The following is a 27,033-nucleotide window of genomic DNA, read 5'->3' on the forward strand; positions in this document are numbered from 1 at the left end:
GTAATGGTTTAATTCCCACATTCATTCTCTATAATTTACATTCACATATCTCTGGGAGTTCTCATACCTCTGCTGGTGCAGTGGTGCGGCGGTTGAGCTATATGCGCCATTGCCCTGCGATGGCAGGTGCTCCCAGCTGTGGGAGTTTCGCGACCAATCATTAATTTAACTGCCACCTGCCACGGTGGGTAAGTTGTGATGACTCCGCAAGGTCACGTGACCTAGGTGGCCCACCTGTCTCCTAGGTTACCACTCTGGTGACCACCACCTGCCAGAGCCATATATGCCCGTGATTTTTCGTTCACAAAGCCGACAGCGGATTTTCTTGCGAACGGGGACTTCGACGCTAACATGTTAAAAACCCGCGGGCTCTAAACTTTTGACAACGGCTGTTTTTGTCTTACTTACTTCCATAGCAGACGTGATTCGGTGCCAACGCTGCATTCGCACGTAGGGCAGTGTTCTTGCCTGCAGCTGCAGTGATCTAAATGCTGCTTCTTCAAACAAGTGCGAACTATAGCGTTGTGCTGGCCCTCGTTTAGGCAGTTCACGCACAACCGCTCAGTAAACCCACGCAAACTGGCGCTACTGGTGCAAAATAAACGGCGTTTGAGCGAATTCTTATACTCGAGATATACCCGAGCGCTGCGCTGAGGCTGTAAATTTATCCTCGCTCAGGCCTAAACTATCTTTGTTGGGAAGCTTTGAGAAAAGCTTCCCAGAGGGGCATACATGAATGCACTAGAGGTCGATTGCTAAGCGCATTTGTTCACTTATGTTTTAACCTCTATAGGCGCTTGAGCAGGAGTTCAATTTGTCTGCGTAAATATATTTCTTGAGTCCGGACGTTTTCCGAACGCAGGCAAAAACTTTTGCAGCAGCATGTCCAACAGTTATGTTTTCAGAACCTTTCCCCAATGTCTCAGGATCCACATTTATTTAAACACACGCGCGGCAGAATGGGTACTTATGTCTTAATTGCAGACAATTTCACAGTGAGGTGTAAGAAACTTGGTATATCTATTTAATATCGGCCGCCTGGAGCAGAAAGGTGATTTAGATACGGAAGCCTACTCGGAGTACTTATTCTGGTTCACAACTATTGAAAAGGCGACTTTATGGAACGGGTATACTCTGTAGCTGTGATCTCAATTTGCATTATATAGGTCGCAGAAATGACGCGCTTTTTGAAGAACGATGTAAAAGACAGCTGCGCATTTTCTCACACGCAAATATCTACTAATTATTTAAATGGGTGAAGAGGATGGAATAGAGTTCGTTTCAGTAAATATGGCGGTAAACTTCCGCACGACCGACGCCATACGTGAAAAGGCAGGAGTCGTATTCGTGACGCAGAAGAACGAGACAAACAACCCGAGCGACGTTTTGGCCTGCGGAGAGGAGGCAGGCCATTTATTTATTGCGCCTCGCAGCGTACACACATACACACAAAACCAAGCATGCGTATGTATAGCACTCCCGCGGCCAAACAATGATTGTCGTCGCGCACACAAAACGAACCTATATGTATATATAGGTATATATGCATGTATGTACGGTGAATACGTCGACGCTCCAAAGCGGTACAAGTACGTCACACGGCAATAACGAAAAGAAAAAAAGGCGGGGCTTTGTCGAGGCCGCATAGCCCTCGTTCAAATGCCAGCTGACGTCAACGACCTTCGCTGACGTCATTGCAGCCGCTGTCTTGTAGGCGTCTCATAAATGAGGCAAGAAGAGGTTTTCGTCCCGGCACAAAGAAATCTCAGGCTCAAGCTTTCCGTACGATATGTCTCGCACTTGAATTCCCGGACGATATATCATCCGTGTAGGCGTACCCAGAGCCCCAGCAAATGGTGCCAGCAATGAGGTCAGCGCAAGCCATGTGCTCACCGTCACAAATCACTATTCTTTGGCAAAAAGTTTACCGAGCACTGTTCATTTAGCCACATTAGCCTGTTTTGGCTTGAACGAAAGTGGAGCACAACGCATCGTCTGCTGCGAGTGCGAACATCGTCCGCCGAGGGAGCTTCGTTGCACCGCTTTGGGCGCTAAGGAGGAAAGTGTAAAGAAGGTAGCACTATAATAGTATGTTAAGGCTCTCGAGAAATGCTGTATACGGGCTGTAAACGCAGACATCGTCGTCCCGCCCAAGATGTATGTTGAACGTGTGATTGTCTCGGAAAATGCCACCGCGAAAGTTATGTGCGCAGTTATTCATTGCACGTCGTCACAAAGTTCTCGAAAAAAAAAAATGCTACGGGCATACACATATGTATAGCAACAACTCTGACATCCTCGTCTGCGACCACCTGCAGTCCTTGATTGTCTCAATAAAGTCTGCAAAATGACCTATGTATATATACGTGTATACATATATAGAAACATACGCGAGTCAAGCGTTTCGGAAAATGCCAAGATAAGGCAAACTTGATTGTCGCCCCGCAGAAAAGCAGTACTGCTTGAGTGATTGTCTCGGCAAACCAAGCCGCTTCAGTCGCGACGATTCTTTATCGCGGCCACCCTGATTGCTTGCGCAGTTCTCTCCACAAACCACAGTGGGCGTCATCCTGTGTCTCTCTTATCTCTCCGGCTGCTCACCAGCAGTGCTTATGACTGAATTTTCGCTTCATTTTGGCTATGGCTTTCATAATGCATGCATACAGCACGTTAAGGCAAATTGCGGAAAATTGTGCAATCAATTGCGTGCTAGGTAGAAACAGATTGAAAGGCTCAGGCATAGTTGAGGTCAGGGCGAATTTTTCGCGCTCCCCATAACGCCAAGTATCTCACCAATTCGTAGCAGATATCAATCATGCAAACAAGCGAATTTTACTGGAGGTGTTGCAGAGCTATACAACACGTGAACGGTAGAGACTTTACAAAACTTGCAAGGGCTTTCCTTGATGAGCCTCGTAAGAGTGATTGTCACGACGCCAGGAAATGCATTATCGACCTCTCAGAAGTGGCCAAAAGTTCGACGAAGACCTGTCCGAAAAAAAAAGGGCTATAACAGTCGTCAGTGATTGTCATATGCAGTAAGAAAAATGCAACATGATTGTCTCGGAACATTGCACCACGGTCGTGAACGGGACGCTGTGCGCACATCGACCCCCCTCCCCCAATCTGTCGCAGGACAGAACGCAGCCAGAATTGGAACGGATTGGTACAGAGTGAGACTGGAGGAGCCGTCTGGGAGAATCGCTTCAGAGGAAACAAAGCGAACGCATATAGCCACCTCCATTAGGAGAAGGAACACCCTGATCGTATGCAACTAATTATTACTGTCCAAACATGAGTGCAAACCACACATTCTTTTACAGCGACAACTGCTAAGGGCACGTTTCCTGGTCCTGCGACGTGGGCGTAATACCGCACCGCGCTGAGTGGTCAGCGTACAGTGACGTCACATGTGACGTCATTGCAAAGCGCCACGCTGAGTAATTTGAGCACACTGACGTCACGAGGGACCGCATAGCGACGCCATACGCACACTACCAGACATACGAGTATTCACCACCGCAAACAGGTGCCCATGAATCTTTTGTTACACAGTGGTTAACCGTCAAAGGAGTTTTTCTTAATTTCTGAGTATTTTTCTCACGGACGAGCACACCTCCTATTAATTTTCTTGGGACCGACGAAGAGTGAAAATAACTGATTATTGAGTCAGCTACAGTGCGTTACATTTCATACTGAAGCAGACAGAACAAGCGGCAGTGTGACCATCCCTAGTTGCTTCACGATGACGAGAGACTATCGCCGATGCGGTAAGACCCGATCACAATGAAGACTTTCTTCGGTCAAAATACTGCTTTGTTTGAAGTTATTTGCATCGTACAACGGTCGACGATAGATCGGGGCCCCGTGGCCTCTCCTTGAAATCAGTGCTGCTTAAACTGAAATTTCTCACACCATGCTTGTCATAATCAGCGTCTATCACATTTCTTTTTATTTCGAGCCGGCATAGTTTAAAATCCGTTCCTGCTTTCCTGTGTCCGAGACAGGGTCTGGAGTCGATTTGCGCCATATTCCCGGAGAGATTCCTAGCTAAAACAGCGCGTGAAAAATTGGACACAGATAAGGGAACGACAGACGCGCGCTGTTTTCGCTGGAAAAAAATGAGCTAACTGGCCCGGCTACATTCCTACGCGACTGTCGCTCGAATAAGCGAAAAAGGGGGAGCGCTTTAGGGGTCTCCATCTGGTCGCGCAACCAGAGCGACGAACAAGCAGTGCCTATAGTAAACACGAGGTCCCCTGCTGCTGCACTTGGGCGGTATTTCTGCGGGAGCCACACAAGGAAAAGTGTTTCGAGTCACCGCACACTCCCTCGTTAATATTCGTGTTTTATTTTTGTCCGCGTTTCAAACGTGTCATTCGCATTTCGTTCGGCCACGACGGAACATTCGGTGTGACCTTCCCATATCAGTCGATTGCCCTTTCTAAGTTAAATGTTGGGACGCAAGTGCGTTTGCAATGCCGGCCACCTTTTCGGCACTTAAGCGTGTGTATTGAAGGCAACACAACGCTATACAATGATGGTTTTCCTCTTCGACGATAGCGAGGTTTGCACACGCAGACCCAGGAGTGATTCTGTGCACCGCTGTGGACAAAAAAGGAAAAAAAAAGGCGGCCCTTCGCAGCAACGCGAGAATCCGAGGCCCTTGAGTTATCTACGCGCGGCTCTTGTCTAAGACGGGCGCCTGTACTCCTGACTGGCAGGGGATCACGCACAAAGATCGAACTCAATCCCGGACCAGGCAGCGCGATCGATTAGTCAGCTCTACAATGCAGGGCGCACTAAACGTTATTTTCGCACTGAAAAACTGAAGTCTATAGCCTCACATATTCATGGCTCACAAATGCCAACTTCGCGCAGGAGTCTCGTCTCAATAAAAGTATGCAGTGCTTTGGAGGATATGACGTGCGCTGCGGAAGTTACCCTGGCGTACTGGCCTTTGCCAAATGTAACCACACAGCATGTTTCACTCGCATAGTAGAGCTCTTGCGGCTTCCGTAAAGGCCAAAAAGTGTTGAAAGGTGAGGCTCCTCACCTTACAGAGATTTAAAGCTTGGAGGGGAAGGGTGCTCCACTGCACGACTGAGAAGCAAACCATGCAGCCTGGTTACTTTTGGCAGAGACGATACATCAGAAAGTGTCGACAAATGTCCGCAAAAACGTATCTGTGCTGTTTAATTAACATGGTTAACGAAACGCGCTGTTCCACACGTGCGTCAAGGCAGCGTGCCCCTCGAAGCTTCCATTCCGGAAACAAGGCGACTATAAGGTTCGTGATGCACGTGCTACGAACCAACAGAGTCAACGTCGACACACTCTAGCCCACCTGAAAGGCTGATGCCAGCTGCGTAGCTCTGATAAAACCGTCAAGTCTTACAAGTGTGTGTAGCCCCCAAAATTATATGCCTCTAGATGAGAGCCCTGACAGGATAGAAAATGTTAGGCAACCACAAAAACAACGTCAAGTACTACATCTCGGACCAGGCGAAGTGCCTGCCCTGGGGGATTTACATTCCCAGAATTTGCGCCTAGGCGGCGCTGCAATAGCTTTTCTCCGCGACCCGCTTGCCCCGTAAACTTTCACCGCTGGCTGCGCGCCTTCAAAATGGTACACCTTCTGCTGAGAGCCCCAACCGGAGAGAGAGAACGCCAGGCAACCGCGAGGTGTGATCGTGAGTGACAAAAGTGGCGTAAACTGCGAAGAGGCGGCTCTGCTCGAGTAAGCTCTTGCTCCAACAGCACTGCAGCGTTTTAGTGAGACAAATGGTATAGCCGCTAAATGCACACCTTGTTGTACACCCCCAAAATGATATGCCTCTTGTTGAGAGTCGTGACCGAAAAGAGGGGAGGTCAGGAAAAGAGCAGCGTACGCTACTGCTCGGGCCACCCGAAGTCCCTGCCCATGAGGTGGTAAAACTCCCTGTTGAAGGGCGCGAAGAACTGCCTTAGCCGGCTGACCACGGGTCCCGGCACGTGCGGGTGCCGGCGGCCCTTGCTGTCGTTGAGGCATCGGCCGGCCGCCGTGTCGTTGGGCCGCAGGCAGAAGAAGCCCTTGGTGCGGTTGAAGTAGAGGGCGCCGCTCGGGATGCGCGCCGGCAGCCCGAGGAAGGCCTCGACGCGGCGCAGTTCCCTCAGCGGCTCGCGCACCAGCCGGTCCCCGTCCACCACGTGCAGCTGCCGCCTCGGGAAGTGCGACAGCCAGCGGCGGACGTGCACCGCGTACATGCTGGTGCGGACGGGCCGGTACTCGGCGTTCACGGCGCCGTCCGGCAGCAGGATGAGCCGCTCGAAGGGCGGAGCCTCCTCGCGCTGCAGCTGGCGCCGGTTGGCGGCCAGCTGCGCGTAGTCGGACACGAGCCGCACGACCGGGTCCCGCACGATGAGCAGCAGCAGCAGCGAGGCGTTCATGGCCCAGACGCGGCCCGGAGCCGCCTCGGTCACGAAGTAGGCGGGCGACTTCTCCACCGTGAGCTGTCCGGCGCGCGACGCCGGCATGCGTCGCCGGTACCAGTCGAGGCCCAGCGCGTAGCGCTCGTCGTCGTCGAAGAAGTGCACCTCGTCGGGCGCCTTCTGCACGGACGGGTGCAGGGCCAGGAACTCGAGCAGCGCCCGCGTGCCGCACTTGCGGGCGCCGATGATGACGCACTGCGGCAGCCGCCGCCGCAGGTCTGAATCGGCGGCCGCCGGCGCCGGCGCGGCCTGCGGCACGGTGGAGGGCTTTTGCCGCTCGGCCGTCGGCGGCGGCGGGGGCACGAGCAGCTGCGCCGCCAGGAAGCAGGTGCCGCAGGCGACGGCCAGGCACAGCGCCAGCAGCCGCGACCGGTTCGACGACTCGGTCTGCGTCAAGCACGACGGGAGAGGGTGGCCGGCACTCATGACGACTCCGACCGGTTCTTGTTCCCTTTTGCCAAGAAGCGAAATACACATTTATTGCCGAGAAAGGTTTATTTTAAAACGGAAAATTCCTTTTCCGGCCCCTAGATTCAATCTCCTGACGTCTATGGACTCCGTGATCGCCATTTGCCTAGCCTCAGGGATCTGGCCGAAAAACTGTCTTGGCGTCATTTCAATAGCTTGCGAAAACGGCCGCTCGTGGCCATACCTGCATTTTATTTTTGTTACCAAATTTACTAGCCATAGTAACCTCTTTGTCATTACAAAGCCGTAATCTATAAATGTATATAGGCCAGCTTCAATTTGCCCTCAGTCCCCTACACCGTCTCGTTTGTTTAAAGCGCGTGTAGCGTCGATGTAACACATCAGGTGCTACGCGTCCCGCTGACTGGCCAGAATGCAGCGACGTCACACATGACGTCACTACAGTATACCATGCTGACTGGTCAGAAATGCCGCTCACTGATCGGCTCGAACGCAGTGACGCCACGAGATACTCACTAGAGCTTGACCCGTGGTGCGATAATGGGAGTGTAGCGACACAAACACAAGTCATCCTACATCCGTACCCAGAAACACTCCCGATTGGCATTTCGCACCACCCCAGTTGTCGCTGAAATTTGCATTACCACAGGGGTAAACGTCCAGCTGATTTTTTCATTGTTTATGTTAATGAATAAAAAGCAGTAATGTGCCACAGAAGTGGCATTCGATGTCCCAAACACAGAGCACTGTTCCCTTCGCACAGTCTGCGCAGTTCATCTGTGAAAGGGTCGTAAGAATGCAGCGTATGGCTGCATTCCCACCGAATGATTCAGTTAAATACACAGACGTGTATATAGAGAAACCAAATCGACTTCGCCAAAGGCTCAAGAAGCTGAAATCACGTGCTCAGAGCACCACGAACCGAGCGCGCCACACCTCGCGCAAATGTCAGTCCCGCGCCCTCAGAAGCAGCACATTCTGCTCAAAAGTCACGCCTGTCTTCTAAAAATACGTTACGATCTCAGCACTACTGTTGTACGCTCGAACGGGGTGGGAAAGGTCAAACAACTGAGGTGTCCGAGCACAATCTACGCCCGCGTTTCCTGGTCGAGAAGCTCCAATTAAGGTGCATACCCTTACGTCACCCTGTACCAGTTTGGTGGCAAAGCGATTTCTGTATAAACACATTACAGTCCTTGCCAAACGAAACACACAGCAGGGCGTCCAGCAGTCGGACATGAGAGTTAGGCGCCAAATGTGCTACCCACGAGTGATCGGTAACGGGTCCGTCGATCGAGACCGTGCGGACAAACGGCCGGAGCTTCGACTATGCCAATAAGCTGCCCTATTCTTCTTCCAACAGTCACTGAAAAAAAAGAGCGGCCAACTCCCGCTGTATAGGCGAAAGTCTCTCATGAGGTCTGCTCCGGATGAAAGCAGACCTGAACGGGAGCACACAGGAGCAACTCAGCTCGCGCTCAGGTGCAGAAGAAGTCTACGCCGGGCTTGCACACCTACCGGAGTGGGCGCCGTGCTTCGGAGTGCGGCTCCCCGCCTCGGCGGCGACGGGGTGGCGGCCCTAGCTCATCGCCAGGCCGCGGCCCAGGTCCATGCGCGGCCGCGCTCGTTCGTCTCACGCCATTGCAGCGGCGGTCGGGGCAGACGCCATGTTGGAGCAGCGCGCCCTGCACGGCGGCCAGGGATGTCTTCGACCACCATAGTCACAAAACCCCGCGCCAAAATCCCGCAACCTCCAAGAGCAACTGTGTAGAATCTAACAGAGATGTGCGCCATCTATTGAATGTCATAAACTACACCTGCCAAACAATCAATAACACTTAATTTGCATTTTATAGTTTACAATCCTGGTCATAGGTGACGCCAGCATCTGCAAGTTGCAAATTTAGCGTCGATCAACGCAGTCTTGGAAACGTGGGGTTGACGAGAAGCGCTCCAACTAGATAGATCGAAGCGCCAGCGGCAGCATTTATCGACTGAGCACGTCGGCAGCCCACACCGACTTCTCCTATTGGTTGCACTTTCCAGTCACGTGGCCTTTTCCCTTTTCGGGAGGAAACTCTTCCCCGTTTTCCCTCCAATTCTTAACAGCGCAGGTGGGGAAACCACTCCTCGCTTCGACCGCTCAGAAGCAGCCGTGGCACTCGACGCCAAACACAAACAGCCTCGGGGTTTGGCTGGCCGTGTGCACTTCGCGAGCACGCGCGGCACTCATGCGTGGCCCGACATAGAGCCGCGCAATCAAAATGCGAGCGGGTGGAATCGATGGCTTATTCGCGTGAGGACAAATGTATACAGGCTTCGGACAACGCTTATAAAGAACAGCTGCAGAAGGCAACAGGGGGGGGGGGGGGGGGGGGGGGGGGGGGGCTGGTTGGTGTTTTATATAGTTTAGTTCCGCAGAACTTTGTACTCAGTTTGCTTTGACGCCATCGAGTTTAGAATAAGAATCAGGCGGAGTGCATCTGGCAGGTACTCTCGATGGGGTCATGAACGGCAGCTTGCCAGTACCCCTCAGTAGGAACGTACATATTGGCTGCACCTAACTAAGGGGCAGAAACTTGGAACTTAACTTGAAATGAAATTGAGGGCAGCGTAGATAGGACCTGTGAAAAGGAAGGTGACAGGTGTAACGTTGCAGGACAAGAACAGAGCACATTCGGCCAGGGAACAAATGCGAGTTAATATAGTCGAAATCAATGGTGTCATATACACTTATATCGACCGCAGTTATAACGAACGCTCGCTTATTACGAAGGAGGGGTATCTGCCCCCTCCTTAGTTCTCCTACAGAGAGACCGTGGCAACAAAAAAAAGAAATAATAAAAATACGGCATTCAAATTGCAATTAGCTGCCGGCCAAGCGCACGCGTGTACGAGTCAGTCCGTACCTGTGTGCCGGCTCGGCATATGGCATCTAAACTGGAAGCAGAGGCGTGCCGGGCGCTAGACATGGGCAGCGTTGAATACGAACCTATACTGCACATGGTCGCCGATCGACCAATGGCATTGGTTTGATAATTTTAAATACCAGTCACATGGTATGCCTTGTTGGCTCCGCCGATCGTTCTCCAACCTCTGGGTTTCTGGGACGCAGGCAGTGCGCTGCGCTGTAGCTTCGCAGGAAAGCCAACTGAACGAGCTTTGAAATGCGTATTTCTGACGTTCAGTATTTCGAACCACATTGCCGATTAAGAAAATTTCGAAACTGCGCACACCTTCGATCTTGCCAGCCTTCAATTTCACAATATATTCTTGGCCCCTAAAATCAAAAATCAGAAAGTTGATTAGTTAAATTTAGCCCATTGACTGTATAATTATAGAGTTGTACCGGGCGCATGACGTCCGTCACGCTATAGAATTCAACTGCACAAGCCGCATTGTCGTATCTTCTACGCTTTTTAAAGAAAAATCATCATTGAATAATTTCGAACAGCCGATATATTTATGTTCCTAATGGAAGATTGTTGGCAGCAATGGTCGCGGCGAGGAGCACACGACTGCTTTGGTGGGCTCGGAAAGCGCCATGATACGGCCTGTTTTGTAAATGTTATCTTTAAAGTTTATCAATGCCACTTTATCTTGCCTTTCTGGATGTAATATGGGAAGTTCACCTGCTACGAACATCACACAATGCGAACGGAATCCGCGGGACCGTCCGGTTCGTTATAACTGGACTCGACATGGGTTTTAACGTCCCAAAGCGACATGGGCTACGAAGGACGCCGTAGCGGAGGGCTCCGGGATAATTTCAACCACATAGGGTTCTTTAACGTGTACTGACATCGCATAGTACACGGGCCTCTAGCATTTCGTTTCCACTGAAATGCGATGAAATGATTCAGGGAAGGGCTGGAGAGGCTACTTCGACATGAAAGCGTTTAAGTTGGATTCCATCTTCGGAGACGCAACGCTGACGTCCCATAAGTATGAGGCATGAATAAATCTAAAAGCATAATTTTGAACCGATTCTTATGCGTCACTGAGATATGCTTGATGCGGATTCCGGATGGGTGACACGTACGTATTCGTTCGGTCTAACGAGTGGCTTATAAACGAGTAATTTTACATGTGGCGGATGGCACATTCTGTTTCAGAAGCCGTAAGTTTTTCTGGAACGGATAGGTTTTCCCTAAGATTTCCGCCTAAGGTGAAAACCCTAGGTTTCGGCATGTCGTCTCGGCAGGCAACATGCCGAGATTACGTTAGCGACATGTGCGCGTCAAGACAAATCGTGAGATAGGGTCATACCTAGACACGTGTAAGACTGCACTAATCCTAGCGCCGTGTTAGTAATTGTGTGAGCGAAGATAAAGGCTGCGACGGCGGGAAAAGGACATGCATGTAATCTTTTTTTTCTATTTTAAGGGTCATTAGTGAATCACTGCACTATTCTAAAGTACTGTTAAGATCATTATGGAGAACAGTTTGGTCAGATGAATTATTGATAGAGCGGTAGATGACGCAGTTTTCTGCAAAATATGCGCATAATATACTGGAGACACGCTGAAGTAAATCATTAGTGCACATTCATATTAAAAACAACAGGAGACTAAGGAAAGACCCCTGAGGCATGCCAAAAGTTGCACGGAGGGGCCTAAACAAGTTACTGTTGACTAAGATCTTTGGTGGGCGATTAGAAAAAAAAATTCTATCCAGATTAGAACGTTGGGGTCCAATTGAAGTTTGAGTAGCAAGCGTTGGTGGACTACTTTATCGAAGGCCTCTGGAAAATCCAGAAAAATCGCTTGAGTTTGCAAGCTGCTGTCAAGGTCAGTATACGCGAGTCACGAACGAAAAGAGCTAATTGGGTTTCGCAAGAAAACCATTTTGTGAGCGGTGAAAAAAAGTGATTGCAGCCTATGAAAGCAATGGTTTGAGAGTAGATGACATATGTTCCATGACCTTACATGGCACGTTTGCTTGTGAGATATGTTGATAATTTAGTGGAGAATTCGTTGCCTGTTTTGAAGACTGCAACGACCTTTCCCACTCTCCAATCATTCAGACTGGTTCCTCAAGAGAGGGACTGTGCGAACAAAACGCACAAGTACGAAGCAGCCACGTGTCTTGCGCTTCTTGGAAGTTTAGAGTTAATTTAATCAACGCCAAATTATGACAGCATAGTCTTCAGGATTATGGATGAAATTCCGTCTGCATGAAACGTGATGCATAGCACGGTGCCTTCGATGTAGAGTAAAAGCAAAGAAAATAAAAAGCGCATCGATTCCTTCCTGTTGCGAGTACAGAGTTCAAGCGTCAGCACACTCAGAACCGGCGATCGATCGTTTTGTGTGGGTCATTGGCGCGGATAATAGCGCGAGCTGGATGAGGGTTTACTAGCTGCTAAAGCTTTCTTCGGTGAGTGCGAAATAAATTTGGCAGTTTATAGAACCACAAAAGGAAACCTTTGGGCTGCTGGATCTCAGCGAGATCTTCATTTTCAGCTTCGTAGCAGGTTTTCCACTGAAATGAGCTCCCGTTAGATTTATCTGCTCGATAAGGGCTTTTTTTTTGTAGATTTTTAAGGAGTTTGTAAACCATGGCTCTTGGTCACTGGGGCGAATGTTGACTGTTGGAATGTATTTATTAGTCACTTCGTTTACCTTATATTTTAACAACGACCAGTTATCATGTTCTACCAGACTGTGACAAGTGTGGGAAAGAAAACGTTAAGTTCGTGGTTTATCACCGTCATGCATAGTCGCGCTTTTCATAAAATCTTCTAGTTTTCCTATGCGTCTTATATGCTGTTACAGGGAAGGAGCAAGTAGCATGAATGATGTAATGACCACTCATCCCTTGAAGCCATGTCATGAATGAGAGTGTTTTAGAGTTATTAGTCAGGGCTATAGGTCCAGAATGGCTGCGAATTCTGGCGTGACGCGTGTTGCTTCAGAAACTAATTGCGCTACAAACAGATCCCAACAAAATTTGTTGTCTCTGCGGGACCAACTATTGAAGAGGACGGTGACTTACACCACTTTACTTTTGGGAAGTTAAATTCCCCGAAAAGGAGGGTGAAGGCATGGGGAGACCTCTAGCTTACTTACAGTAGCAGTGTAACCGGTGATGCGCGACACAGTAACCAGAGCATTGTGGGCTTCGATGTGACATATATTAAAAATATAACATGAAATTTGCTGGTGAACTGCTACAAGAACACCGCGGCCATTTCGGTAAACTTGGAAGTTACCTCGTTGTTTAGTCAGGTTTACATTAGAATGAGCAAGTTGCTGAAAACTGGTTTTGAGGAAAGGAAATGACGCAATAACTATCTCACATATGTCAGTGGACACCTGAACCGCGCCGTAAGGGAAGGGATAAAGGAGGGAGTGAAAGGAAGGAAGAGGTGCCGTAGTGGAGGTCTCCGGCATAATTTCGACCACCTGGGGATCTTTAACGTGCACTGACATCGCACAGCACACGGGCGCCTTTGCGTTTCGCCTCCATCGAAACGCGGCCGCCGCGGTCGGGTTCGAGCCCGGGTGCACCAAATAAGTAGACGAGTGCCTTAATCACTGAGCCACCACAGCAGGTTGTTTATTGAAAATATGATAAACGAGCTCGCGCTTCACAAAGACAACTGCAGTGGGGAAAACGCAAGGTGATTTCTGTAGGCAAGTCTTGGTTGTGCCTTTCTTTGTGACGACGAGGATTGCTATTCAATTTCCTCTACAGAGAATATATATCGTTGAGGTCCAACCAACAAAGTTTCGTAGCGTAGAGAGTAAGTAAATGAATTAGATTTAGCGAAATTTATGAGGTGCTTCCGCGCTTTCTGAACTGGCCGAGAGAAACCTTTGCCGACACTATAATATGTTCATTTTAGCATTCGACCTACTTACAGAAGAGCGTATATTTCGTCTTCCAATTTCACTGTTATTCGACGATTCCGAGTCCCTGAGCGTTTTCCTAAGCGACATGGCTGCTCTATTTCTGTGGAATTAATGCTGGTTCGTCGATGATCACGGCAAATCTGAATTATTAATTCCTCAGACTGAGCAAATGTCTAATTTGCATTGAGGTCAGCGATTCCTTAGAAGATTAGGATATTACGGCGCGATATGTTTTCGGCGCCATCAATACGAGCTTTTTAATTCTGAGACTCGGCGAGTTGTTTCAGTTGAGGTCGTTTGTAATGTTGTCTTGTTTTAGCGTAAAAGATACGAGGGCCTGATCTACTTGCACTGTATCGCATCCCGTCTACAGCAGAAATAACACAGTTTGGCATAGCCGAAGAAAGCCTCACTTGAATAAAAGTCCACAGGAAAGGGTCGCGTTGATCACGAAGAAACATAAATCTTGACACCACCTGCCTCAGGTTCGTAAAACCTCTCCCGTACCTGATGCCATTGTCCCATTGTCTATATTATCCGAAGGTAGATTTACAAAATGCTCCGCGCCCCCGAAAAAATAAATGTCATAAATGCGAAAATGCGGTGAAACCTTATGAGCAGGAGGAGAGATTTTAATTAAACAGGAGAGTTTATGACACACAACTCTATGCCATGAAGTTTCCTTCCCGCATGCTCTATTATACCATGGGTGGTGGACCGGGCAACAGCGGCGGCAAAAGCCAACGGGCTCCTGGGTTGAGGGCCCACCCAACTAACCTCGATTTATTCTGTGCATTAAAGGTTTCTCTCACTCACTCTGTGGCACAAGCACCGAATGGCCCGTGACGAGCGTGCTGGAATGACAACGCGCCTGTAATCGAGGGGAATGCACATTGGCGTCGGAACGGCGAGACTGCTTCTAAAAAGGGAAAAAAAAGCGATCAGCGACCCGCCAGTCAGTGTCAGAAAGCGGCACGGTGCTGGGTTCGGATAACCGGCGAATGCGCGGGCCCATAAACTTGCCGTCGCCGTGGGCTGGAGGCCAAGCTCAGAAACCGAAACTATGTGCGTGCAGGCCATTTTCTGGCCTGGCGACAGGGGCCCTCGTGTCGTCGTCACGCCTGCCTTTACGCCCACTTAAGAGGTGCGCCAGTTACGACGCACCATGCAACAGGTGGGATTTTTACACTATTATTTGCCCTGCTGTGAACACCTCGACGTGTCCCTTTGGGGACCTTGTGCAAAGTTCCGCAAGTGGGCTTTCCCGCATACCATAGTTGACCTAAACGCGACGGCGGCGCTCACGTTAGGACGAATGCCATGGGTGTGAACGTTAAGTATGTAACAGTATGGAAGTAAAAAAAATGGCGCTGGTTTGGCTCTGGTTAAACCTGGAGTGACGCGATAGCTACAGCTGGCCGAGTGGAACTTGTTCACGTGACCAACCACGTGATCAGCCGCGCCGCCGGCCGCTGCTCCGCAGCACGTGACCAACCACGGGACAGCGTGGCGGCGCCGCCACGCTGAAGGCTCGAAATGCTACCGTAATGTAGCTATATCGCTACAAAACAGTGTACAGTTTCATTGTGACTGTTCAAAGCGGGTCGTCGGCCATCTTGTTCACATCAATGTCATATGTGAGAAAGCCCACTTGCGGAATTTCGCTCGAGGTCACAGCGGCTGAATGAGGTCGGTCCATGCGATAACCGCCGGATAGGAAAGCGAAGAGAGCACATTTGAATTGTTTTCCTGGCGGATTTAAACTCGACCGTTGGATAATTTGTCCAGATATTGTGGTTTTGCCATGGCCAGATATATATGAAAGTCAGCGTGATATGCGATATCCCTGGCGAATATTCGGAAATTCTCCAATATAATTTTCTCGAATACGAATACCAACCGAATATAAACCATATTCAATTCGTATTCTAAATTTCGAATATTCGCACAATCCTAGCCGAGATGCGTCCTACAAACAGTTTGCGTCAGAACTATTTGCCTGCTTGCTCTTTGGAACATCGCATCAGCGTAAAGGATGGAGTTACGCTGGTGTAGTGTTCCAAAAGGTGAACAACCAACTCGCCACCACCTGTCGACATTTCTATGCGAAGATAGAAGTGAACAAGAAGGAAAAAAAAAGCAACGCGGGATTTAAAAAACAAAACAAAACAAAAACTGCTGCCTCAACTCGATATTGGCGTAAGAAGTTTTAATGCCAAAATGTAGAAAATAACGCGCACCTGAAAGACACAGACCGCGGAAGCAGCGACTCCGGAACAGAAAAGAGGTCCCCCCCCCCCCCCCCCCCCCCAGGAGGGGGCAGCGCCCTTCCAGTCTCCAACTGTTTCCACTCAGATCAGATTTTAGGACGTCATTGATGTGCTCAGAGGGGCTGACATGGTCGGCGTCATAGCCAGTCGTAAATCGTTTGAGTGAAATAACCCAAGCATGCCACAACAGAGGTCTTTGATTGCCTGACTCCTGTTCATGAACATGGTTAGCGGAACTGAGACTATGCGCAAACATTTTTAATGTACAGTCAATCACTCTCGTGTGTGCACCTTCATAAAGCTGCCCATTTGGATGCAAGTTTTATACGCATTAACGAATACACCTGTGAACAGTGGGATATAAAACATATAAACGAATAAAGTTAAAGAATTAATAAATATTTAAATTAAACATGAAACGAATAAACAAATAACTGAAGAAACTTGAACTCCAGCCTCCGCCCCCTCACACATACACACACACACACACTCAAAAAATAAAAAGTTCCGGAGTCCCTGCGCGAAAGAATGCATACAGGTGAAGAAGCACTCTACATGCACTTTGAGTATATATACTTACAGAATACGGGCGCGCAGAATGCTTCTCCCACCGTGGTCCTGGACATATCCGCAAGAGATGGCGGACGCCGACATACAGTGACGTTCCAGCATGCCCTAACGTCGGTGTAGTACGGACAGGAGAGGTAGCCGTTGCCCGAGTGCAGAATGGCGGCCCGGTCAGGCAGCGCACCGGCACTCGGGAATGAGCAGTCATATGTGCTTTGCTAGACGATTAATTACCTTTGGGTGCCTGCACAAGTTTTGCGAGACCTTAATAGTTCCGACTTGAATTAAAGTGCAGGAAACGGCAGCGAAGTACGACACTGGCTCTTGGGTGCCTCCATTATTAAAGGGAACAGTGCAACTTGCACACGATAACAGATTGCGTCGACACTCCTGTGCCGAAGTTGAAAAGCCTCGCGGGAGTTATCCGTGCCCAGCTATATAGAGGGAAAGTACCCAGAACGCGTGCTTTTCTCTCGTACTCGAGAACTATAATCGTAGGTTGAATGCGGATGTACAGCGTGTTCCCTTTTATACTGGAGCCGCCTGTACACGTGGCGAGGTCCTCGGAAGGAGGGCACATTCACCCAACAGACTGCTGCGACGCCGCCCCGTCCACGCATACAGCGCTGCCGGGGATGACACGAGAATGGCGTTGCGTCTTTGACGGACGAGGTTCCGCAAGACTCGCTGTCGAGGCAAGCCGTCAACACCTCGACGCGCCTGTGCCGTGCAGCGGGGTTCCGGAAGCCATTCTCAAGTGACCCTCTGGCAAGCGAGTGACGACCTTCAGCGATACCGCAACGAAGCAGAGGCAGTCGGAGGTTTTACAGCCACCCAGTGCTAATGCGCACCCAAAGATCAGTTACGGGGAAATACGCGTTGCAAACAGAGGCAGCTATAGATTAACGACCAACCCTTCGAGGGAGCGGAGGGCCGTTCCAATTTTCCACAATGCATTTCTTGGACCTTCTTCAAAAGTGCCCGTGTGCTTCAAAGAAGGTCCGAGAAATGCATTGTGGAAAATTGGACCGATCCCTACCTTCCCTCTAAGGGTTGGTCGTTAATCTATAGCTGCCTCTGTTTGCAACGCGTATTTCCCCGTAACTGATCTTTCGGAGGCGCCCGTGTGCTGTGCGATGTAAGTGCACGTTAAAGATCCCCAGGTGGTCGAAATTATTCCGGAGCCCTCCACTACGGCACCTCTTTCTTCCTTTCTTCTTTCACTCCCTCCTTTATCCCTTCCCTTACGGCGCGGTTCAGGTGTCCAACGATATATGAGAGATACTGCGCCATTTCCTTTCCCCAAAGACCAATTTATTATTTTCTTCGAAGAAAAATTGGTTTCGCTTGATTTATGGAGATTAACGTCCCAAAGCGACTCAGGCAGGCCATAATGGAGGGCTCCGGTATAATTTCGAACACCTGGGGTTCTCTAACGTGCACTGACATGGCACAGTACACGGGCCTCTAGAATTTCGCTTCCATCTATATGCGGAAGCCGCAGCCGGGATCGAACCCGCGTCTTTCGTGTCAGCAGCCGAGCACCACTGAGCCACCGCGGCGGCTCGAAGAAAAATTGAAGGCCGGTGCAATTTTTCCGCTCAGAACTTCTGACTTTGAGGGAAAGGGCACTCACCTATCACCCTGCAGCTCTACAAAATCCCTCCCCGATTGCACCGACCGTCGCAACGCATGCAGATGCGTAGCAGCTTACATTGGCCGCGGCGTACACACGGCGTGAGGGTCACAATTTGCAGTTTGAATGGTAGCCGATTCACCGGCCACTACGCCAAGCATACATTGGGCAGATATGAGATGCAGCTCGTTTATTAGGGCGGACGGACGGACGAGGTGAAGCAGCAGCAGAGGCGTCAGGACGCAGGCGCGGCGGGGCGCGAGCGCTCCAGGTAGGCGACGGCGTCTTCCACCTGCCGCAAAGGGAAAAACAGCCGCTGATTACCGCGCGATGCTCGTCTTTCGGCCGGCCTCAAGTCCCTATATATGTACTGGCACAATGAACGCACCCTCTACTCTGGTAGTAATAAACGCACCCTTTTCTTTTGGTGCGCAGTCTGCTCCTGTGGTTGTGAATGCTATAGCAGGCGCGGTTTTTAGAACGTCGAAACAATAGGCACTTATATCAAGCGCCATCTGTCAAATGACAAGCCTATATATACTATCTCACGTACCACACGAGACTATAGAGCTAATAAGAAATTTCCGCGAGGAATCCGAGAGCCAATAGAAACCATAGTCTCTAATGGTTTCTGTGTTCGATATGCCATAGAAAGTATTGTTTTCTATTTGTAGTTGCGGTTCGGCTTAGCGCTTAAAGGGGCTCTGAAAAGGGCTCTCGAGAAATGTGCGGTATAGCTGGGATGTTTAAGGACGCCGCTTCACGAATACCCTCTAGCAAGAATTTTTTTTTTAATGCGTTTTGTAGAAGCTCAGTTATCTGTAGTTTGATCTGAAGCGTATTCGAGTCTTTTCCTCTCCCCTCATCACTTTTTTCCCGCTCAAAGGTCGGCGCTCTTGAACCGGCCCCACCCACTAGGCCTCACCGCCGGCTGGCGACGCGCGCGGGATTCCCAAGGGCGGAGGGGGCTTAATTCTGACCAGCCAGAGCGACGCGACTGACTGGCCGTAGCCATGGCAGCTGCGTGAAGCCTGAAAGAATATAACCAATAGCCATCTCTTGACTTCCATACGCAGATGCGTGAGACGGAGGAGGGCGAGGGAGTGAACGAGTCGTTAGAAAAAAATCGCCAACACGCAACCATTGTGGGTTGGTTCTCCGCTGTGTGTACATGTGTATTATTTGGCTCAGGTGTTCAGACAACACAATGTAGTGATCGAGCGAATTTACTTCACTTCCCAATTTTATAGTTTTGTAGAAAACATTGCGAGTAAACTCTGTAGGTTCCTAGGTATGTGTATCGATTTATACTAAAAAAAAAAAATCACGAGCGGTTTAGCTTGGGGCTAACCACGAATTATCGTGTGCTAGCACACTTAGCCCTGGTTTTGTATGGTTTATCTTTACTTTCTATGGCTTTCCTTGATTTTAAATGGCTCACCTTCGTTGATATACCATATGCTATAAGTTTGCATGATACTGCATCATTTTAGACTTGTGCTGCACTGGAATTGGTCATTCTCTACATTCGAAGATCCCTGGGAGTCCTGGCTCATACCACTCCTGGTGTAGGGGTGCAGCGGTGGCGACGCGCCCCTGCCCTGCGATGTCGAGTGCTGCGATGGCAGGTGAGGTGACCCAGGTTGCTCTTCCCAAGGTACCGCTCACGGCTAATGATTAATTAAACTTCCACCTGCCACAGGGGGCAGTTTGCTCACAATCCGGTGGGCAGGTTGTAATGACGCCACAAGGTTGTGTGGCCTAGGGGCCCACCTGCCACCCAGGCGGTTGGCACCCAGCTCTTGCAGGTTGCGTAGGGACCAGACAGACAAACAACCAATGGCTTTTCGGAGGAGTGAAAGCCCTAGTGCAGGCGCACTAAAAAAAAAAAAAGAGGCTATTCAGGGACTTTAGGTCGCCCTCCCGAGACTCAACCGTACAACCTGGCGAGCACCCCGAGCGAAGCTATGCTTTCAGCCCCACCACGCACCATTGTACGCACAAAGGTTCCCTCTCAAACTGCCATTTGATTTGAATGTGAGTTTTCAGCGTGCCAAAGCTAGTGTACAGAACCCCGCCGCAGCAGAGGGCTCCGGACTGATATCGACCCCCAAGGATTCTCCAACGTGAAAGGTGCTTTCGCAGAACAATCCGAGACTGTCTCCATGTTGCGGTCCAGGTAAATACGGTGCATCAATGTCAATAATTGTTGCAACAGAGGCCAGTTGACAAAAAAATGAAATGCCGTGCACAGTTGGCCAAATCAAGCGAAATTACGGCGATCGTCTTTATTTCGCTTGATTTGGCCAACTGTGCCACTCGAGTGAACAATGAGAAACCTGGCTGTCTGCATAAGTCGGCGCGCTGCACGTAAACAAGCTGTCTGTGTGCAAAAGCATGTATGTAATGCAGGCATACCAGAGAGAACCAGGGCGATCCGGGCATGAATATGAAGCGCCCCAGCGTGGACATGTCCCCGGCGGGTGCGATCACGTGTAGGTGCAAGTGCGAGATGCTCGTGAATGGGGGCCAGTGGAATCCGAACCTGGAAAAAAAAAAGAGGAACGATTACTGTAAAAATAAAAACACGCAGCTGGGGTGGTGTGGGGAGTGCTCGTGGTGACGTCACGGGGCAGCGTCACGCGACCCAGCCACGCCAGATTTAAAATGAATGAATGAAGCAACACTTCAGCACTTCATTTCCAGGTCATTGGGCCTCTAGTTGGAAAAAGGGTATACGCAACCCACTCAATGTGGTGAGAAGCTCTGCCTCGCATCGTTCGTAAAAGCTACCATAGGCACCATATTGTCCTCTGTGGAGGTTGAAAGAAAGCAAGTGCACTGGTGTCTGTGGGCATGGCACGTTTGGTAGCCAAAAATGTGTCCCTGCCTCCATCAATGAAGGAGCAGGGTCGTTCTCAATGAATAAGCCTGGTGTGCAATTACAGTAACAGTACAGACATTTCAGTAACTGCGGTTATGTACGATCGGCGACAATGATCCTGGGTGATGGAGGCGCGAGCCATTTGTCAAAATGCGGGAGGTGTAGCCAGCACAAAGCTTGTTAACGAAAACCTGGTCTGCCCGTGAGAGCTTGGTGGTGCCAGTGAGAAAAAAGTCAGTGCGCAAAAGCAACAAGTCGCTGCAGGAGGAGGAGAAAACAACTTTATTGAGTCCAAGAACTGGGTCAGGTGGGGTGGGGGTCGGGTTGGGGAAAAGGAAGATGGTGGGCCCTCAGGCCGCTCTAGGTGGCTGAAAGTCCTTCGACTTCGGCGACCCTCATGGCCCAGCGCACTTTTCGGATTTATCTTCCGGCCATAAGCTGCGCAGAGCAGCCTCCCATTGCTTCTGTCGCTCAGCCCCTTCAAAGGGGGGAGTAGAGAACGACTTGTTGAGGCAATTACAATATATAAGAATAAAGTCTGCTCGCGGGCTCTAGCAGAGACAATTGGGAGAAGCGTCACCTTGATGAATTAGGAAATTAAGGTAATGGGACTGCATAGTGCTCGTTTGTAATTGATGCCAAACGACTTGCTCGGCCTAAGACAGGGATTTAAAGGGGGGGGGGGGGGGGGTAGCTGAGGCGGGAACTGAGGCAGTGCAAAGTAATTTCGTGGTAGGCGAGTAGTCATTCACCCGTGCTGCGAAAGGAATTAGGTGCCTAATTGACGAGTAGTTGGGCGTGTTCATGGACAGCTGTACTCCTGGGGTGCCCACAGATCGCTGGAACCCATAGGATGGTGATTATGTGTTGGGGAGGCAGGATGAACTGGAGGATATCGTAAGTGAGTGCATGGATTCGGCGCATAGTTTTTGAGTCTGAGAAAATATATTCAGACTGAGTATGAGCAATTTCCAGAACAATGGCAGCTTCTTCCGATACGATTGGTTGAGCTAACTTTCAGGGTGATGAAACAAAGGAGCTTGTGGGCATTATCCGAGACTGCCACTGTGAAGACAGGACGGTGAGAGTATTCTGCCGCATCTACATAAGCGGCACGGGTCGAAGGTGGGTAGCGCTTATGAAGCACCTTTGCTCTGGCCACTGCAGAGCGGTAGTGCAGTGAGCACGATCCAGAGTCTGCTCGCAGAACTGAAGCAAGAGCTTAAACACGAAGCTACCAATGCAGTACTACTCACCAATTCCTACAGCCCCAAAGCATATGATCGAGCTGTCCCGAGGCTCGGCGCTTCAAACAGTCGTCCTTTCGCGGCGGTGGTGGCACAAAGGCAAGGACAGTCAGATATGCGACTCTACTTAATGCGATGTGATGATTAAGACGCTTCGTGGTTATTTCTCATGTACGCTTCTCAGACGAACATGTTCAATTCGCAATTGAACTGCAAGTAACTGGTCTAGTCTAGAATTTCACTGGTTCCATTTGGCAACCGACGGTTCGAGGCCCAGTGGGAGACAAGTGGCATCAGCTTCGAAACAAAAGGTCCCAGTTGGGGTGCCAAACGGGATGAAATCGGGACCAACTGGGAAGCAAGAACCTGTTGTAGCTTAACTGTGCTCCTGCTCTTCACAGAAACTCGAAGTAGTGCGTGTGGTTTCGTCATGGTACATCAAAACTGATGGCCATGTAGTAACAATGTAGTTACCGCCACGGAGACTGCACAAAGCAGTAGTGCACTGAATTTGTTAGCCTTGCACACAATGCGTCGCCTCACCTGCCGAATATAGGTGCGTCCACTTGGTGGATGAGGATTAGATTTGCAAGACACTAGTAATACTCATGTTCTGCGGACATCTAGCACGTATAGACAGGCCAGCAATACTGATAATATACATCCACTGAATGTTCTGTTAGGCTGGACATATATGGATCATTCCAGTTTGTCAAATGGGTATCTGTGGTTCACAGGAGGCAGCTTAGCCACCACCCCCAAAAATTCAGGAGACATTTAAGTCCTCTTTCTATAACACTTCGCAGACACGAACACTACACTTCATTTTATTTCATTTTTGTTATTTATGGTTTCTATCATTGTTTTGTTATTTGTCACAAGACAAACGAGGCCTCACTTCAACCAAGTCGAAAGAACGTTCCTCATTGGTTGAGGGATAGCACGCTCAGCTCACAGTCCAAGGGGCAGTGTTTCAAGTTTCAACTCGGCCACTGTTCTTTACAGCGCAATTGCTTTTCTTTCTTCAGATGCACTACTTAATGATGGCTGACTGTCTCGACCCTGCAGACCGATGAGGAGTTGTGTAGTGACGTCATCGCTGTTGTACTGTGTGAATGAGTTGTGGTGTGTTAGAATTAGCCGCACAAGGTCAGTTGTGACATCATGGCCCTCTTGACCAATTCGGATTTTCTTGACACAGTGCTGACGGCGGGTTTTCCGCTGAAAAGGACCCTTAACAATGTCACGTTAAAATTTGGCAGAACCTTCATTTGGGTGAAGAACTCAAACTGATGCTTACAAGAGGCTCCCTTGTTGGAAAGGAATAAATGAACATCTCATTGCCGCACTTTGTTCCTTCTATTTTATCTTTAAGAGGAGCACTGCCAAGCAGGGAATTTTGAGTTGCACACACCACCCTGCTATGAACATCCCGGGGCAATTCCTGATTAGGTGGCAAGGTGGTGCAATGTAGCCTAATTAATGGGACAGAAATGAAATCAGTGGAATGCAAGTCACACAAAGAGAATCCGTGCCACTGTAGATAACGTTTGTACTTGTCCTGTGCATGTCCTTCATTTCACCTATGACTACTTGCTCCTGTCTGCATTTTCCTCTTTAGTAAGAAAGCTGCCAGTTTTGGTGCAGTACCTGTGGTCTTCCCTGTTCCACCATCATTACAACACACATCTGATTAATTCCCTGATTAAGTCCCCAATTCCACATCCCTGATTAATCTCTCCTCTTCCAGCAGGTAGCATAACTGTTGCCCTCAGTTTTTGAGATGAAATTATGTTCACACCACACAGGCCTCGCAACTATCCTGAGAGCTTTACTGCCCCGATGCCACATATGTGCCACATGAACACACCTTGAGGCATCCAGGCTTCCACCACGCTGCTCCAGCACTTGCTTCCCAATCTCAACCAGGCGATTCACTGAAACAAAAGACAGCACTGCTTAACTGGAGGCTGGAAGAAGCTTATGTGGGCAAGGATTGTGCATTTGTTGTCAAAGAGTGGCAGCAGTGGGAATCACAGCAAAAGTGCATCCTTGCTAGTTGAAAATAGGAGCTGCTCCCACAAAGTTTTTTGTGATTTTTGTTGATGTAAATAAGGGCTGTAACCTGTTTAATGGTCTGATTAACACAACAAAGCTGTGCACAACACTGTACTCAACTCCAGTGGATAACTTACACCGAAGCTGGCCTTGTTTGCACCAATGAAAACTGCAGTCCATGGACACTTTCAAACTTCGGCATCATTCATATGGCCAGCAGTTAAAAAGCAAAGATCAGATGAGGGTAACAAATTCGGCGCTATGGCATATTGCTAATTGTGCAGGAGTTGTCAGGCAACAGGGTGGACAGCTTTGCACCATCCAACTTTGCCGAGGGAGACAGAAAAAAAAAAGGAACTGTAAAGTGGCACAACTAACTTGGCCCGAATTTATTGCTGGAATCCTCACAGCAATGTTTTATACAAAAACTTGCTTGTTTTGGTGCACCTTACTGCCATAACTGATAACAATTTAAAACAATATACATTAGCCATATACCTGTCATTTCTTTCCCATCTAACTTTGGACATCGAAATGATAATATTCATCTCAACCCACTAGTTGCGAGATGAATATCAATCCTGCCAGGCTGAAGCATTTCTCAACATCATGTGTACAACACATCGTTCAACAACAGCACTTACGACGTCGTTCCTGTGAACAGCAATGTATGATTGACCAGAGTTTTGTCTGATCTTCAGCCTATTTTGATGCCATGATGATCAACGCTGCTACTTTGCAAAGGCATCGAATACCATGTGTTGGCTCCCTTTCCCTACACATCATCATGAGCCTAACGACGTCCACTGCATGACAATGGCCTCACCCATACTCCTCCAATTAACCCAGTCCTGTGCCAGCTGCGGTCACCTTATCCTCTCAAGCTTCCTAATTGCATCCAACCACCTAACTTTCTGCCACCCCTGCTATGCTTGCCTTCTTTTAGAATCCAGTCCATCACATTAAGGGACCAACAGTTACCTTCCCTTTGCATTAGATGCCCTGCCTATGCCCATATTTTCTTCTCGATTTTGACTAGTGCACCATTAACTCACGTTTTATTCCCTGACCTACTATGCTCTTTTCCCATCTACTGATATTATACATATAACTGTCTTTTCCATATAGGTTGCTGCGATCTCTTCAGTTTAAAATTTCAAGGCTTTTCTTTGGTCTCTAAGTTTCTGCCCTAATGAGTACTGGCAAGTATGCAGTATTTACCTGTACACAACTCCATTTGACTAGGTTTTCGTGTCAGATACCTCTTACTGAATATAATTCACTCATTCATTAATTCATTCATAATTTTCAGTCTGCCAGAATGAGCACCTGAGCATTGATGCGCGTCATCTTATCTCAACATGTCCGTGTGGCACTCACCAATAGGTATGTCGTTGTAAGTTAGTGATTTAACATCCTTGAGGTGCTTCTTTGGAACAATTAAGTAGTGGTGCGTTGAAGCTGGGTGTATATCTTGGAAGACAACATAGTCTTCGTCCTGGATACAAAATGAAAAAGTTTATCTTTAAATTCCGCTCCACCATGCAACAAAAACGAACGGCCTGCGCTGACATTTTCAGAAATGTTTCCGAGAAAGTAATTCAAAGCAGTCCGCGCACCTGGTACAGCAGCGTTGTCTTCGGGTCTTTGCCTGCTACGATTTTACAGAATATGCAAGATTCGACCTGTGCTTCTGTGGGTGCACCTTCAGCTGTTTTCCCCAGAACAGCACCTGCGCAATAAGCGTCCATCCATGCGGCTGTTTTAATATTGTTGCAAGCCCGTGGGAGTGAAAAAATTGCCAGATGCACGTGAACGCGGCTCGATTATTAAAGCTCGCAACTCCGTTTGTAACGAATGTCCAGGATAGGGTCTCTTGCTCACGCTTTTTTTTTTCAAAAACGGTGTGGTTTGGAAACTTTGAAAATGACAATGCATGAACTCACTGAGTGAGATAAGTGAGAGGCAGAGTTTGCGCCATCTTACCCATATCTTGATGCTGCAACAAGCTCACCAGCTCGAAACGCAGTTACAGCATAAAAGCTGTTGAACTTTGTAGCGATGTTGCCGAGGTTCTGCACGGCTAGCTGCTAACGAAGCTAACACAGCTCAGCTCATGTTTTCCGACATTATTCGGAATGCAAGCGCCCAGTTTGAAATTAGACGCTCACAGGTGGCCACAGCAAGGTAGATGTCTTGGCCACAGCTGGAGTGCAGCGCGATATCAAAGGCGACGCTAGACACAGCGAAACGAGGAAAATAAAAACCACCTTCCTGGAGCCGGGCTGGCCGGGCGGAACAGTAAAATGAGTTACGGTTTCGCAGACAGCGCGCGGCCATTACCCTCTTCAGAGTTGCCTTTTGCTTCGTGCGACTTGGTCAAACACAGTTGACGATTCCAAATTTAGCAGAAATTTTCTTCATAAAAATTTTATGCACACGTAAATTCAACAAAACAATATAACTCGCATGATGAAAGTGACATCACAAAAATGTAAATTAAAACAAAACTAAAAATTTATGATTAAAAAAACAATGAAAACAGTTTTTCGCAAGGTAGCGCATGCCACTGACCCTCTACAAAGGAAAAGGTCATATTCACTTATCCATTCAT

At 48.9% G+C, this 27,033-nt stretch overlaps 2 protein-coding genes across 3 annotated transcripts; both read right to left on the reverse strand.

Moving 5' to 3' along the window:
* Positions 1 to 1,380: 1,380 nt before the first annotated feature.
* LOC144106195 (heparan sulfate glucosamine 3-O-sulfotransferase 5-like) lies at positions 1,381 to 17,212 on the reverse strand. Its single transcript, XM_077638933.1, has 3 exons — positions 16,608 to 17,212; positions 8,419 to 8,585; positions 1,381 to 6,858 (listed from the first exon to the last, which is right to left on the reverse strand). Exon 3 carries the CDS (start codon positions 6,514 to 6,516, stop codon positions 5,893 to 5,895), a length of 624 nt encoding a protein of 207 aa, XP_077495059.1. The 5' UTR covers positions 6,517 to 6,858; positions 8,419 to 8,585; positions 16,608 to 17,212; the 3' UTR covers positions 1,381 to 5,892.
* A 1,193-nt stretch (positions 17,213 to 18,405) lies between these two features.
* On the reverse strand, positions 18,406 to 26,776 carry LOC144106619 (adenosine 5'-monophosphoramidase HINT3-like). 2 transcript variants are annotated; one of them, XM_077639467.1, is made up of 6 exons: positions 26,406 to 26,776; positions 26,039 to 26,151; positions 25,800 to 25,917; positions 24,232 to 24,298; positions 20,649 to 20,775; positions 18,406 to 18,522 (listed from the first exon to the last, which is right to left on the reverse strand). In XM_077639467.1, the coding sequence occupies exons 1-6, from the start codon at positions 26,407 to 26,409 to the stop codon at positions 18,466 to 18,468; spliced, it is 486 nt and encodes a 161-aa protein (XP_077495593.1). In that variant the 5' UTR covers positions 26,410 to 26,776; the 3' UTR covers positions 18,406 to 18,465. The 2 variants fall into 2 exon arrangements, with proteins under 2 accessions (XP_077495593.1, XP_077495592.1); XM_077639466.1 differs by having other exon boundaries at positions 26,690 to 26,774.
* Positions 26,777 to 27,033: the final 257 nt, after the last annotated feature.

Source organism: Amblyomma americanum, chromosome 10 (assembly GCF_052857255.1).
Source record: "Amblyomma americanum isolate KBUSLIRL-KWMA chromosome 10, ASM5285725v1, whole genome shotgun sequence".
Lineage (NCBI taxonomy): Eukaryota > Metazoa > Arthropoda > Arachnida > Ixodida > Ixodidae > Amblyomma > Amblyomma americanum.